The sequence below is a fragment of the Leuciscus leuciscus genome, assembly GCF_965113295.1.
Source record: "Leuciscus leuciscus genome assembly, chromosome: 7".
Lineage (NCBI taxonomy): Eukaryota > Metazoa > Chordata > Actinopteri > Cypriniformes > Leuciscidae > Leuciscus > Leuciscus leuciscus.
Window position 1 is genome coordinate 39,113,489 of NC_138731.1, and position 16,075 is coordinate 39,129,563.

General features: G+C 38.7%; 1 protein-coding gene across 7 annotated transcripts in view; it reads left to right on the forward strand.

Annotated features, from left to right (window-relative positions):
- The window catches only part of nckap1 (NCK-associated protein 1), a 54,010-nt gene that overhangs the window by 30,658 nt on the left and 7,277 nt on the right, over positions 1-16,075 (forward strand). For 4 of the 7 annotated variants that reach the window (XM_082176668.1, XM_082176670.1, XM_082176669.1 and 1 more), the window contains 9 exons: positions 117-321; positions 4,877-4,996; positions 6,165-6,304; positions 6,745-6,876; positions 8,377-8,595; positions 10,484-10,614; positions 10,765-10,862; positions 14,235-14,328; positions 15,085-15,167. In XM_082176668.1, coding sequence (XP_082032794.1) covers positions 117-321; positions 4,877-4,996; positions 6,165-6,304; positions 6,745-6,876; positions 8,377-8,595; positions 10,484-10,614; positions 10,765-10,862; positions 14,235-14,328; positions 15,085-15,167 — 1,222 coding nt within the window. The remainder of the gene's footprint in view (positions 1-116; positions 322-4,876; positions 4,997-6,164; positions 6,305-6,744; positions 6,877-8,376; positions 8,596-10,483; positions 10,615-10,764; positions 10,863-14,234; positions 14,329-15,084; positions 15,168-16,075) is intronic. The other 3 variants (XM_082176671.1, XM_082176672.1, XM_082176673.1) reach the window with 1 other exon arrangement.

The following is a 16,075-nucleotide window of genomic DNA, read 5'->3' on the forward strand; positions in this document are numbered from 1 at the left end:
GTTTTTAGATATTTCTTTTTCATGCTTGGTGGAAAGCGGACAGGGGCGTTTCAACTGATTAGATATGACTGTACCAGACGGTGAACTGGCAACTCATTTTCTTCTCTCTTTGATAGCTTTTACAGCCGCGCCTTTGAAAAGATGTTCCAGCAGTGTCTCGAACTGCCGTCCCAGTCTCGATACTCCATCTCCTTCCCTCTGCTCTGCACCCACTTTATGAGCTGCACCCATGAGCTCTGCCCTGAAGAGGTGAGTCGCACTGACCTGGAATCAGTCCAACAGGCCCCAAGAGGAGCACAAATGTCAGATTCACTTCACAGGGTTCGTACAGAGTTTTGAAAGTTTGAAAAATGCTTGATTTTAACCGTTATGTTTGCAAGGTTTGAAATGTGCTTGAATTTTGATTATCCTCCTTAAAAATGCTTGATATTTTTTCTTAGAACATCTCGATAAAAAAGAAAGAAAACTAAACTTGAAAAAAATTACCTTTAAAGATCGAGTCGTGGATCATTTGCGCATCATTGCGTTTGTCACGCAAGCATGCGTTCCCGAATACAGTTTTCTTTAGCGGCATATTGCACTTGAACTGTCAGATTCTTTATACGAGTAGATACCAGTTACAAGTATTGTCGTAAACGCTGTCGGTTATGTCTTAAGTGAATGAAAACATTTGGGGGGGAAATCTGATGCGTAACATTATGTTAGACCTGTGCATTAGGTCTTAAAGGCACACTATGCAGTTTCCGTTTTTCTCAAACAGCGACCCCTAGAGTCGTATTTAACGTTACTGTCGTAAATACCACTCATGCAGAGCCGTCTCTGCACTCTTCCGACCGCGTTTTCTTCGTCGACTCTGCCATGATTCACGTCTGAAATGCGTGCTAGTGTCTTCCACAGAGGCTGCTTCATATGTTGTTGATGAATGTGACGTCGTGCCGTAAAGCATGTCGTGATTGTCGGCGCCACCTCTCAAACTTGCATTGCTGGTTTTGCCAGCGGCGTCCCCCCTGCTTTGCTATCGGGATGATTCGCCCCACTATATGTTCGTTTACTATTGAAATGATTTCAAAGCTGTTATATTAAGGTACAAATCTTGCATCGTGTGCCTTTTAATAAACCTGCTGCTATTATTGTTTATCAAACAACAAAAGAAAAAAGGGAATCTCTCACTGCTCTTGACTGAATAACTTTTGTAGCTTTAACAATAATCAGTTTATTTGCCATTATTACACTAAAGATTATGCAGTGATTATTTTTAGATTTGATTATTTAATTTCTATATTATTTCTTACTTGAATGCTTCTGTTAAAAAAGTTAAGCATTGTTAATTTAATTTGTTTCTTTCTTATATTGTATTTGTTCTACTGTTTGTTAATTTTTAATAACAAAGATAAAATAACAAAAAGAACTATATTGTGATTGTTAATATAGTAGTTATTATTAATATAAAGAATTAGTGGAAATGATGCATCATAATGCATTGGGAATCATTTTATAATCAAATTGTTGCCCTCTGAATCGTAATCGAATCATGAGGCAAGTGAAGATTCACAGCTCTAGAAATTGGAGTGTTTAATTACTTTTCCTACGTTCTTTAGTTTTAATATCCGGATTGGCAGCGCAGCTGAAGGTTGCCTTCATGTTGCGCCCTCTACTGTACGGCTCTGAATTTGTCTTGTTCAGAATCAGAATGGTTACTCTTTATTTTAAGGTGTCGTTGTTACACTGTAATTACATATTTAAGTACAGAGTAATAATAATTAACAACATGTACTCACTATAGGGTTAGGGTAAGATTAGGATTTGGTTGAGTGTTAGTTGCATGTAATTATGCATAATTTATAGTTATTACTATAGTAACTACATGTAACGTAACAAGGACACTGTAAAATAAAAGGGTTAACTTCAGAATTTGTTTCATATTCGTTTTGATCTTCGTGTAACAATGTTTTGCAATATATTATTGTATATTTGTATATTGTATATTTTCTTCTTTTGGAAATGAAAAGCAATTGGATATGTAAAATGGATTTTTTTTCTATTGCTGTTGGAGCAAATGGAAACACAAATAGTCTCCCATTTATATAGCAGTTCCTACTGTAGTTTACTTCTCAGCTGTTTAGTGTATAGTGTACACCCAATTATATTTACTGAACCCTTGATAATTCACCTGTACCCACTCTTGTAAAGCACTGCTTCCACTGCTTAAAATTGCTTAAAGTGCTTGAATTTCACTCTTAAAAATCTGTACGAACCCTGACTTCAGTAACCTTATCTGAAAACAGTGCTTTATGACATTTAGGTATCACTGAGAGTAGTATTGTGAATTTGTATTTGTGAAATGATTACATGATTGTTATCTCTAAATTTATTTGTTTTTCTCTGAAATGGCCATTTGTAGATTCAAAATGTTTAATGCAAGTAAAATACAGTAAAACAAAAGTTTTCCACAGTTTTTAAGTAAGCTAACACAATAAATAAATAATTATATATTATATATATATAAGAACAATATTTACCTACATGTATTTTTACTGAAGTATTTCAACTTATAAAAAATGCCATATGTGATTCTGCAAACATTTTTGCACTTAAAGGTATAGCGGAGGATCTTTCCAAATTTTAGATAAGACCCGCCCTCTCCACTTTTTGAAAAGTTTGATTGATTCACCAGAATGATTGACAATCAGGAGGACCAATAGTATAGGTTACCCACCAGGAAGTAAAACATCCTCCGCTATACCTTTAAGTGAATCGATTCAAAGATTTCATTCAAATAATTTAAATTTACCAGGTATAACAGTTTTTGATATTGAAGTATAAATCAGACGTTCTTAACTTCAGTCATTGTGATATTCATGATGTCAATTTCAACAATCAGTAATATCATCACAAATATTTTGTGAATTTTCAGTATATCATCCAGCCCTAGTCTGTAATGAAATGATAATTTTAGCCTCATGTACTTGCTTTCTTTGACTATTATAAATCAGTTGACACCTAATTTATTTAATTTGGTCAGATTATATATTCCATTTGACTTGTCCTGAAACCTCTGGTTTAGCCTAAATGCAAACTCTGTGTTTTTGGGGGAAAAAACTGTTTTATGTGTCTGTGAATGTCCCCTAGTGAATATGGCCAGTGTTACTTTTGAGAAAAGGAGTTTGGAAAAGATCTTTCTTTTCTCTGTCGGGTCTCGCCACGGCTTAGCCGCGACCCATGCGAGGGTTCAGGATGGAGTCGTACTGTGAATCCGGAAAGCTCCTTGAGTTAACTAGAGCTGGAATGTCCCAACACGCAGCATTGAGCACTGTGGTCCATGTATCAGGATGTGTACAGAAAACCAAATGCTGAAAAGCATGATTTATTAAATCTGTAATTGAACCATACACCAGTGCAGCTACCCAGGCTCCCCGGGGGCATATGGAAGCCCCTCCGCACACATGAGGAGCACAACAGATTCCTGTTCCCCCCCGCTGGTATATGGCCAGCACATTCACCAAGTGTTTTTTCCTGCCAAACATCGTGCCCTCCAATATCCAATTTAATTTGGTAAATAAACCCACATTTTCACTCCTAATTGGTGGACAAACGGCACCCAAACAAACAGCACAATGAGAGTTCTCATGTCATTGCAGGGCCTGAACATTGAGCTGTCTGAGAGCACTTAGAGGAATAAAAGAGATTTATTGAGCCATAGAAGGCTTGGGTTTCCCTTATTTAAACATGAAACTCCCTCTCTCAGCATGTCTCTGAAATGGTCTTCCTCCTATGTCCACTCCACACAGCTTTGGACAGCTGCAAGCTTTATTTATGTTGGAAAAGCACTAAAAGTTTCCAAGAATATTTCCATCCTCGCACAGAAAACTTTTTACAGCGGTTTAGAGAAACAACAAAAGATCGCGGCGCTTCAGCAGAGGTTAGCCTCTGCATCACGTCGGATAGATGTGTTATTTCCAACCTGCACCGTCTCAGACTCTGCCCTCAGATGCCCATGAGGAGCGAGGCAGAATATTTGGTCCTCGTCAAATCGGAGTTGAACCAACGAAGCTTTAACTGACACTCTTTGTTTGTCACGAAGAATGACCGGCCTCCTCCATCTTGTATGGGTTTCGTCAAAACGCACAGGGGCAAAGGTTGTTTTGCATTAGTAATTTAGAGAGTATGCGCTGTTTGCTCTAGGGAGGAAGTTGAGGCGACAAGACCAGCTGGGCCATAACAAAAAGCCTCACTTACACTTGGACAGGTCGAAAACAGCACCTCACTGTTAGCCAAATCCACCTGAGCAGCTTATGTTGGAGTAGTTTCAGCCTCTGGCAGGACCATTTTCAGATAAATTCATCCCAGTTAATGGCATGGTGAGAAATAGGGTGTTTTTCCATCCTGGTCCCATTAATTCTAGTTAATTATTTTATTAAAATGTATATATGGGTAAAAGTTTGGGATCAATTTTCTTTTTAAGGTCTCTTATACTCACCCAGGCTGCATTTATTTGATTAAAATGTCACTAAACGCCACTTAAAAACTGTGGCTGGTCCCTTTATACATCCTTTGGTTGGCCCCGTCCTGTATTATTGGGTGGTTCTTGGCCAGTATTAGGCCCTGTTCACAGATATTTTTTCCAGGTGACCAGCTGAGCCTAATTATTTACTTTTGATAATGAAGGTTAAGGATGTATTTCCTGTGCCTATAGCAGAACCAGATAGAATTGCAATTCCATTTGGTGCAAAAATGTCACTTTACACCTGTATTAAGCACTAAATGGATGCTACAGAGCGGAACGTACTTTATGCTGAAAATCAAATGTCTCGCTTAACATTCGGGTTGTGCTAAGGGAAGTCTCCACTAATGTCTCCATGTCTGTCCCTCCCTGCAGAGGCACCACATCGGAGACCGCAGCCTGTCCCTTTGCAACATGTTCCTGGACGAGATGGCCAAGCAAGCCCGCAACCTCATCACAGACATATGCACAGAGCAGTGCACCCTGAGCGACCAGGTCAGTGACGCACACATGCTTTCAGCGCTGCCAAAACACAGAGGGACTTTTGGGAGTTCTGGAATTTTCCATGTCATATCTGGGATTTTAAGAAACTTAACTGGGTTTACAAAGAGTTCTGCAAATTCACCAGGAATGTTCCATTCCATTGCAATATGATCGCAATGAAATTAAGCGGTGATTGATTCGCTGGACACAGTTGGCAGCACTGATTCGAACACATACAGTCAGCTTTAATGAATAAACTTATTCTCACCCCCCTCTGGTGAATGTAACTCATGTTGTACGCAAACAGGACAGCAGCTCATAAGTAACTTCCCGCTTTGCTCATGCCTGGGCTGCGGAAGGCACATTTGTCTTAAGGAATTACAGTCTTACGGTCAACATGAAACCTATTTTACTTCTCTAATCTGACATATCTCCAAGTGAAACAAAGATATTTATTTGGCAAAGACTTGGGGTAGGACTTGATTTTATTCATCAGGAATTGATTGGATGGTGAAAAGTGGATGATACAGGTGGTTGGAGGAGGGGTGTTGAAAAGTAAGAGGAATTTGGATTTGTGTCAATTAAAAAGAACAATAAATTCAATAACCTTTATGTTCTTTATATATATTTACAATATACAAAACTGTTTGATATATCAAACAAATATGTACATATCACAGAAATGGTTCTCAGTTAATTTCAAGACAAGTGGTTCAGTAAGTCAGTTAAGAACATCGGTGACAAATTCATTGATTCTGAAAATCCCATGATTTTGAGACTTGAGTGATTAAGTCTTTTTGAGTTATTCACTAAAATAAACTCTTAAGAGTAATTTGTGCATGTGGTGGACTATACTGGCCACGGTGCATGTTACTGCGTGCAACCAGCAAGGATAATGCAACAGATATATATCTATTAATTGCCTATATTTTATTACACATAATCTTTCATTACATCCAGTTCAGGCTGCAAGCTCACAACTCAAGCTCAAAATTTATTTTGCCATGGTGCTATATTTTATTATGTCATAAATCATTTGGTTCTGGTATTTTAAGAAAAATTTAACAATTCCCAAGTCTATGCACACTTATTTATGCACAATATGACCAGGAACTTGGGGTCAATTTTGATTTAATGTTGACTTTAAAAAGGGGCTTATTCCTGTTGTTCTTTTGTGCAGCTACTGCCAAAACATTGTGCCAAAACCATCAGTCAGGCCGTGAACAAGAAGTCGAAAAAGCAGACAGGAAAGAAAGGTGAACCGGAAAGAGAGAAACCTGGTGTTGAGAGCATGAGGAAGAACAGACTCCTGGTCACCAAGTAAGGGCAAAACTTACTCTTCTTCTATATCTAGTCAGCACAAACTGAGTCAATCCTTGTTGCTCATACTGTATTTAATGTAGTCTGGGTCATTTTGTCTTTTACTTTGTTCTAGTTTTTGTAATTGATGGTTTTTGTAGATGAGGGCATGTCTGCGTCCCTATCAGAACTCACCAGTAGAGAATCACTGTGTTGAACAAAACCCAGCTGGAGGCTTTTACCTATTATCCTCCCATACGGCAGACATTCAAACAGATCCTCCATATAATATAAAATGGATTTATCCTAAAGCCTGATATGGACACACATGAGCAGTAGTAACAGTATGGGAGCGGTGCGGCCCCATGGTGAGCAGTACTGTTGTGCTGGGTAAGCTTTAGCTGATTGACTGTATAATCTGAAGGAAATTAGTTTTTAAGGCTGTCGTCTGGTTTTTACAGTCTGGACAAACTGCACACTGCTCTCTCAGAGCTCTGCTTCTCCATTAACTACGTCCCTAACATGATGGTCTGGGAGCACACCTTCACCCCACGCGAGTACCTGACCTCCCACCTGGAGATCCGCTTCACCAAGTAAGTCAGACTTTCATCTTGATGGTTCAGACAATACACCACTTTTGATCAATTGAATGCATCCCTGCAGAATAGAAATATTCAATTCTTTAGAAATAAAAAAACTTACTTACCCCAAACTGAATGGTTATATATCACAGTTTCCACAAAATTATTCATATTAAAATCAACTGAGGAATTAATTATATTTTAAAATATATCAAATTGTATGTATGTATGTATGTATATGTATGTATGTATGAATGTATGTTATTTTGTATTTATTTATTTAAGTACTTTACTTACATTTTCTCTTGCAATATTAAATTATATAATGCTGATTGCTGATCAATCTTTTTTCGGAATCATGTGGGTTTAAAGATCACAAGAACCTGAACTGAATTTGGCTGCTACCTACATAAACACATCACTGCTCGTTTTATCTATTACGTTACCCACAGTCAACCCTTCGCGATGAGGTCTGTCCGCACTCGTTCCGTACTAGCATCAATCATATTGATTTGCCTCATAGGGGAGAGTTACTGTTGCGTTTTATGTGAGGGAAAATTGTCTTCCAACTCTCCCTTATTAATTAAGCTGAGAACTCAACGGCTTAAAGAGCCTCTTGGGTTTATTGTTCGATTTGTGTAATTTATTGGACTAGCGTTGAGAGTTTGGGTTAGCATGATATTTGACACTGTTCCAGAATAGAGCTTGTCCAACTAAATAAACATTGGGCAGAGGAATAACAGGTATTTTCCACTGTTGGACTCAAAACTCTGACGCGGATGCATTGGCTGGCCCCTCTCTCCCGGGCTGTGAACCCCTCATGTGGCCGTGCTTCTCAGCAATGAGAGGCCCTGTTAGCAGATCTCACCACCCAACCATGTGCTGTTATTACCCATTTCCATCTGATTGGGTAAATAGCCTTGATTCAGGTCAAAGCATTAAAATAATATGTTGTTGTTATGGATCTGTTTATGGTGGCCACCATTGCTCTCCAAACAACACCACATAACCAAGTCCAAATTGACCCCGTTTACTTTCTTTACATACAGTATATTCCAGGTCTTACTGCGCATGATTAATTGGTGCATGTAATTCCAAAGAAACCAGCTGCCACAGATTTCTTTGTTCTTTTTATTTCATTTATTCATTTTTTTCTAATATAATATCCTGTTTTCTTTGGAAATATTCTACTAATGTTGTATTATTGTTTATTATTTATAACTGCATATTTAGTAGGAAATTTTGTAAGGCAGGATTTTATCCATTGGTTTTTTTTTTATTATTTGATTGTTCATTCGATTGTATTGATTATTGTTTTTAAATGATTATTATTAGGCTATTATTTTGTTTTCTTCCTGCTTGGTCTTGTATACATCAGCATTAATGTTGTTTCCGATGCAAGATACGTTTTGATAAAACATTAAGAGAACAAACACTTTGTTCCTTTAGAATTACATGCACAATAAAACCCGATTTTTTAACTTTCGTTCTGTGTCTGTAACTGTCACTCAGGTCCATAGTTGGGATGACCATGTACAACCAGGCCACACAGGAGATCGCCAAACCATCAGAGCTGCTCACCAGTGTGCGGGCCTACATGACAGTGTTACAGTCCATTGAGAATTATGTGCAGATTGACATCACCAGAGTATTCAACAATGTGCTGCTGCAGCAGACTCAACACCTGGACAGCCATGGAGAACCAACCATCACCAGCCTCTACACCAACTGGTGAGACACTATATGTCAGTGCTAGAATGGCCACAGTTATTTCAGAGCTTAAAGGGGTGGTTGATTATGATGTCACTTTTTTAACTTTAGTTAGTGTGTAATGTTGCTGTTTGAGCATAAACAACATCTGCAAAGTTACAATGCTCAAAGTTCAAAGCAAAGGGAGATATTTGCTTTTAAAGAAATCGCTTTTAAGGACTACAACAAACGGCTGGTAGGGACTACACGACATTCCTCTCAGGTTAGTGACATCACCAACCCTAAAATTTACATAAACCCCACCCGAACACGATTTATAGATTATCAAGACATGCTAATCAATGACTAGAAGATAACTACACATAAGCTACATAAATTCATCAACTAACCATTCAGAAACGTCCTGTTTCATTCTACATGTTGTCGCCTCTTCTTGAGTCTCTCCATCATTGTCTGAATCCGGTTTTAACATAAAAGGCTAAAAGTTTTAGAAATTGTCAGTACATGTCTGTGTGAGTGCAAGCTGTTGAAGCTCCGCCCTCTGTGCTGGGAGCACCAGCTCATTTGCATTTAAAGGAACAGACACAAAACGGTGCGTTTTTGCTCACCCTCAAAAATGGACAATTTTAACATGCTATATAAAATATCTGTGGGGTATTTTGAGCTAAAACTTTACATACACACTCTGGGGACATCAAAGACTTATTTTACATCTTGTGAAAAGGGCATTATACCACCCCTTTAACTTTTGCTTTTAGGATGAATGGCTCTGTTCCAAAACCTAGTTTACTGCCTACATAGATTATTATTCTGTCTGCTGCTTAGACAGAATCTCAACTGAAATAGAACCTCTTAAGTGACCGATTTAGAGCACTCTACATAGGCAGCAACAAATGGTAACCCTAACTCAATGCTTTGACTTAATTTGAATAGAGATTTGGCATTAGCATGTTGTCAAGCTAACAACATGATGCTCTAAAGGCCCCAATATACTTCAAGTGAAATTGAATTGGTGTGGTGTCATTTCGAACAAAATTAGGCCAAAACAAAGGTTTTTTCGGGAGTTTGAAATGACTTCGAAATCGAAATTTCTGGAAAAGTCTGCTCTGGCTAGTAAATACCATTGGTCCATGGCGATTAAGTAATAAATAGGTGTGCTCTGGGGCTCCTCCTCGTTCAATCCGTCGAGGTCAGACACGAGGCCCCGATATGCTTCAAGCAAAGTCGAAGAGTGATCTGAACTTTTCCTCTTTCCTGAAAAGATTGTTTCGACTGGTAAACACCTTGAACTACCATTGTTCCGTGGGGATTGCGTAATAGGTAGATGCGCTTTGGGGCTCCGCCTTTTTTGAAATCTTTTCCGGTTCATTTCATGTTTTTCATGTTTAATACTGTAAAGCTGTTTGGTTTAAAGCGATCTATTGTATTAGGTGCCATATAAATAAACATGACTTTACTTGACTGGAGTGCCAAATTACAGAGCTTGTGCAGGCATCTATGATCAGATGTTTTCTTAACTGCTGTTTTTTACTGCTGTCATTTTTGTTGTGTGTTTATTTGGTTATTGTGACGAAAGCGCGCTGCACATTTACAAATTCATCTAAATGCCGCTCTCAGCAGTGTAGGCAGCATCGGGATGTTCACTAACAGTATACCACTGCAAAGGCATTTTGAACTTCTTTATCCCTTAAACGAAGAACAAAAAATAACTTTACTGTGAGTATATCTGGGCCTTTCAGCTCCCACTCACCTGCCTGAAAGTTTCTATCCTGAAGACCTTGATTAGCTGGTTCAGCTGTGTTTAATTAGCATTGGAGCCAAACTCTACAGGACAGTGGCCCTCTCAAGAGCTGAGTGTGAGACCACTACCTTAAAGTGAAACATTGGTTTGGTCTTAATCTGTGCACAGGTATCTGGAGACTCTACTGCGGCAGGTTAGCAACGGTCACATCGCTTACTTTCCTGCCATGAAGGCCTTCGTCAACTTGCCCACAGAGAATGAGCTCACCTTCAATGCAGAGGAGTATTCCGACATATCTGGTGAGGGGAAAAAAGCATGCCACAAAGACACATTGAATAAAAGATTTCATTGTTTAGAAACATTCCACAATGTTTTCTTCAGATGGATGTGATTATTTTCACACTCAAACTGCCATAGCACATCTAAACGTTCTTGACTTTGTCTCTCAGAAATGCGCTCACTGTCTGAGCTGCTGGGTCCATACGGGATGAAGTTTCTCAGCGAGAGCCTCATGTGGCACATCTCTTCCCAGGTGGCCGAACTCAAGGTGAGCGATAGGGGTCTCTGAGGTGAAAGGTCACATCATTAGGCTTGTCACAGTTCCAACTTGTTTGCCTTCCTCTGAAAGTGTTCAGAAGCACAGTTCTCTGTTGATTTCAACAACATGTTAAACAGTGATTCCCACAGTCACTTTGACTCACCGGCAAGTCCAGACTGAATTTGTGGAATTGTATTAATTTATTTACTTAATTAAGGTTTGGCATCCTTTTTGTCATGAAGTGCCATTTTCAAGTTTCTGAGTTGATCACTGTGCCCACAACCCCCCACCCCACATAAACGTATTTTAAATATTCATAATGGCTAACATAGAAACAGTGCTGAACCTTAAATTTTTCTGAAGCAAATTTTTCAAAATTCTATAGTTTGTTTGTTTTCAGGTTTAAATTAGACTTTGAAGAACAGATTTCCAATGAGGCCTATTTACACCTGGTCATTCATGTGTTTTTCCATTTACATTAGGCAAGGTAACTTGTGTGTCCGCAAAACTAATATAAATCTAATCTTCAATTCCCACGCTATATGCAAATTTAACAGAGTTCATGTCAAATAAAGCAAGAAATGAGCTTAATTTTATTTATCATCAGCTAATTTTAAGACCAAAGACCGCAATTGGAGAGAGAGAGGCATCAGCACTGGTAAGATTTAGTTTGCTACTTTTAATGAAGACGACTGTGTGTTGAGCTTCAGGATGTAACACTGAACTTTCAGTTTCATTTGCAGCAGTTTGCACGTCGGCTTGCTGAAGAGATGCTCGGCGGCTACTCTACGGCGATGTGTGCTGCAGTAGCGCTGTCATATCTGGGTACCGGGAGCCATTATAACACGCTCTCGCATGTCTAGCTTTTACCATTTTAGGAGGAATAAAATTTACATTTGTGGCTTCAACAACCAGATGCATTTTGTCCAATTTCATCTGGAATGTGAAAAAATGCCCTATCTTTCTGTCTTTTCATGATTGGATAGTTATCCGATCAGAGAAAACACATGAAGTGACCAGGTACACATGAACGGTGTTTCCACATGCATCACAGTCATTTCGATGTGTGTGGAATATATAATAGGATTCAGTATACTTGGTTGAATATCTCCAAAATTTACAGCATTGACTATGTACCGCGGAACAAGCTGTAAGCTGTCAGTCAGTAACTTGTGTGCACGTGATGCGCAGTCACGCTAATGGTGTGTCAGACCTGCGCGCTTTCATTGACTTGCGCAGTTTAATTCTCATACTTTAATAGTATGTATAACTCCTACTTTAATATAACAAGCTGTGTTACTATGAGGCATGATTACCTCAAAATGTAGATCTGTATGTAGGTACGAGTTACTTTATCTGAATGAAATACAAACACCTCTCTTGCTTTTGCTCACGTGCCAGCAATAGGTTGCCGACCCCATCTCTAATGTGTTGAAGCTGCAAAAATAATGGTTTTATTGGTCGTACAAAAAGATAGTTCCTCACATGAGTAAAGATGGCAGCATCACATGACCTTAGAACAGGGCTGAGAGTAGCACACTTGGGGATGATGACACACATGATGTGTTGATCTTTGTGAATGATGGACATTCCAATATTACATAAATCTGAAGAGCTTTCTATGGATTTCTGCAGCCACAGATTCCATGTGGGCCTGCTTACCGGGAACAGTGTTTAGGTAGCACTTCCCCTCAGTTATTGGATAACATTTAGACAATGACAACTAAGAACTGTCAGCAATGATGGATTAACTGCAACTATGATCAAACCTGAACCCAATCCTACTTTGATTACATTGAAGGCAAAGCCTTCCTCATGAAGAATGAATGGTGTATTGTTTGCACTCCCTGACATAATGATGTAGGAATGAACTTTTTTTTCTCTCTTAGCCAGAGCATCTGCATGTAAAGCCCTAGTTTTTTTTATTTTCTTTATTTTTCAATACGTTTTCTTCAATAATGGTAGCAGGTTTGCAAATGCATGATGTATGTAATTGAAACAGCCTTCTGCATTTATAAAAGTTTCTTGAGAAACAAGAGCCAACCAAAGTGTGTGAACACAGGCTTTTAACTTGCAAACTTCTCTCCCTCAGCTGAAAGTAATTTGGAGGAAAAAGAACCAAGTTTCCTATCTGACTCACAATCAGCTGGGGAGTGAAATGGTTTATTTTGCATTTCTATTCTGCGCCATGTTCACCAAAGGACTTTAACGTGAAATATGTTTTCTCTTAGAGCTCAAATTACGCAAATCGTTTGTTGACATGCAAACTCGTGCTCTTGCATTTCTTCACAGTTCCTATCTCAGGTGATTTCATGCGGCTATTGCTCAAAATTGTTCGGCTTTGGTGTTAAAAGTAATGTTCTGGGTTCAAAGTTAAGTTAAATCGACAGTTTGTACCAACTATCACATTCAAAATAGTTTCTGGTAATCAACATTGTCATAAATGCTGTTGTTAGATTGTAATGCCTTTTAAAGGGATAGTTCACTTTTGAAATTCATTTTTGGTATGTTTTAGCTTACCTCAAGGGCATCCAAGATGTAGGTGTCTTTTTTTCCGCAGTAGTTTCAATTTTGATATTTTTAGGTCAAACCGTTCTTGTCTGTCAGTCATATAATGCAGGTCTATGGTCACGGTCTCAAAACACAAGCACAGAGTCCAAATTAAAACAATTCCCCGTCGTCCAAATTAAACAATTCCCCATCGTAAGTACACATTGATGGCCTAAGACACGAAACGAGCGGTTTGTGTGAGAAAACGAACAGTATTTATATCGTTTTTACCTCTTATACGCAGACATGTCCGAGTGATCTGAACTGATGTGTACGCAGACTGGTGCATAGATATATACACTAGATGTCGCCTTAAAGACATTCGTTCCAATGAACTGCCGTAGACAAGGCGACATCTAGTGTGTATATATCTATGCACCAGTCTGCGCACACGTCAGATCAGATCACTTTGACATGGCTGTGTATAAGTGGTAAAAACGATATAAATACTGTTCGTTTTCTCACACAAACCGCTCGTTTCGTGTCTTAGGCCATCAATGTGTACTTACGATGGGGAATTGTTTAATTTGGACGACGGGGAATTGTTTTAATTTGGACTCTGTGCTTGTGTTTTGAGACCGTGACCATAGACCTGCATTATATGACTGACAGACAAGAACGGTTTGACCTAAAAATATCAAAATTGAAACTACTGCGGAAAAAAAGACACCTACATCTTGGATGCCCTTTAGGTAAGCTAAAACATACCAAAAATTAATTTCAAAGTGAACTATCCCTTTAAGATGCATGTAGGTTATTATGTCCTCCCGTGGAAGGATGTACAGACTTTTTTCCTGCTTATTCATCATACGTCTTTTGTTGCCATTACAGAAACTTGTGGTGGACAATGTGGAGGTTCTGACCCAGATGAGGACCAGTTTCGACAAGCCGGACCATATGGCAGCACTCTTTAAGCGGCTCTCATGTGAGTATCCATTGTGGGACTTTTAATTATATAAAATAACTTCAAAAGCTTAGGGTCAGTAAGGTTATACATTTTTTTTTAATTCATACTTTTATTCAGCAAGGATGCAATAAATTGGTCAAAAGTGAAAATAAAAGCATCCTGAAAAAAATGCATCATATTATGTACATACAGTACATCATAAATGCATTTTTTTTTTTTTTCTGCTGATCCAGTTCAGGTGAATCTGCCCATGAACAGCATGTAAAAACAAAGCAAACTGTGTTTGGTCACTTTGTATGTCACTTTTCTTTCTGTCAAAGTGGCAGTTTTTGGCCAGAATTAGCTTTAATAAGAGAAGACTTACATTTTGACATAGTTTTAGAGTCATAATATTGTGCAAAAAATTTGCATTTTTATTAGAATATTTAATTAAAAAAATTACATTTCCAGTCATGTCCACTTACCACAGATTGAGAAGCACTGTCTTAGACAATAGCTGTTTGGAATTTCATGGTATGATTTGTAATAACACCCACCCAGCACTCCCCATGGCAGACAGGACCCTCTACAGAGAGCTATTTATGGTATTTGTTATGGCTTATCCTCATACAATCATGTATTACTAAGCTCAAATGTGAGCAGGAATTTAAAAATCCCGTCTGAGGAATGTGGCCCATATACACCCCACCTGCAGACCTATTTTTAGTGGTTCTAAAGGACTAAAATGTCCTATTTTTGGAAGTTATTAATATGACTTGTCTTCTATTTCTGTAGCGGTTGACAGCGTGCTGAAACGGATGACCATCATCGGTGTGATTTTGTCGTTCCGCTCTCTGGCTCAGGAAGCTCTCAGAGATGTGAGTTGTAATGCAGATATCTCTCGTTTCTCTCACACTGACTCACATGGGCAGCACTTCAATTCAACGGAGGAGGGATGGTGTACATCTCATAGCTGAGATCTTGCTAATTCCGAAACTGTATTACTTTTTTCTACCATGAAACACACAAGGAGATGTTGGGTAAAATGTTCAAGCTGCTATTTTTCCATAATGCAGGCAGTGATTTGTACAACCAAGCACCAAAAAGGACAAAAAAGCAGCATATAAGGGTGTACTCACACTAGGTGATCTGAACCGTGCCCGTGCGCGTTTGACCCCCAGAGTCTGGTTCGTTCGCTCCTGGTCTGATCGCTCCGTCCCGGCCCGGAAGCAGTTCATTTAACCTTCCCTGGCCTGCTTGGAAGAGGTGGACCAGAGCACGGTTCAGTTGGGCTCGGGTGCGGTACCGATCGCTAACAGCGACGGAGAACGCAACAGCTGTGCACTACTGTCATCATTACGACAGCAAACATCTTCTATTACAACTTGGACAGTAAACTTTCAATTAACTTAATTAATTTGCGGGGGAGGGGGGACAATCGCGCACAAGGCAACCGTGCCTAGTGTGAGTACACTCTTAAGTAGTCCATATGACTAAATTCAAAGTCTTTTGATGTCATGTGATGTCTTTGTGTGATGAACAGAGCTTCTTGAAGTTCTCAAATCTCATTTGCATTCGTATATATTCAAATCAGTCGTATTAACTTAAACTAACACTATTAAAAAAAAATTTTGTTCATACAAATAAAGCTGAAATAAAACGAAATGTATTAGTTGAAAAACTTGAATGAAAATTATAAATGTTGCCTTTGCAGCTAACTAAAATAAACATTTAAGTCAAAGTACTACCATTAAACAAACTAAAACTGAAAAAAAAAAATGTATTA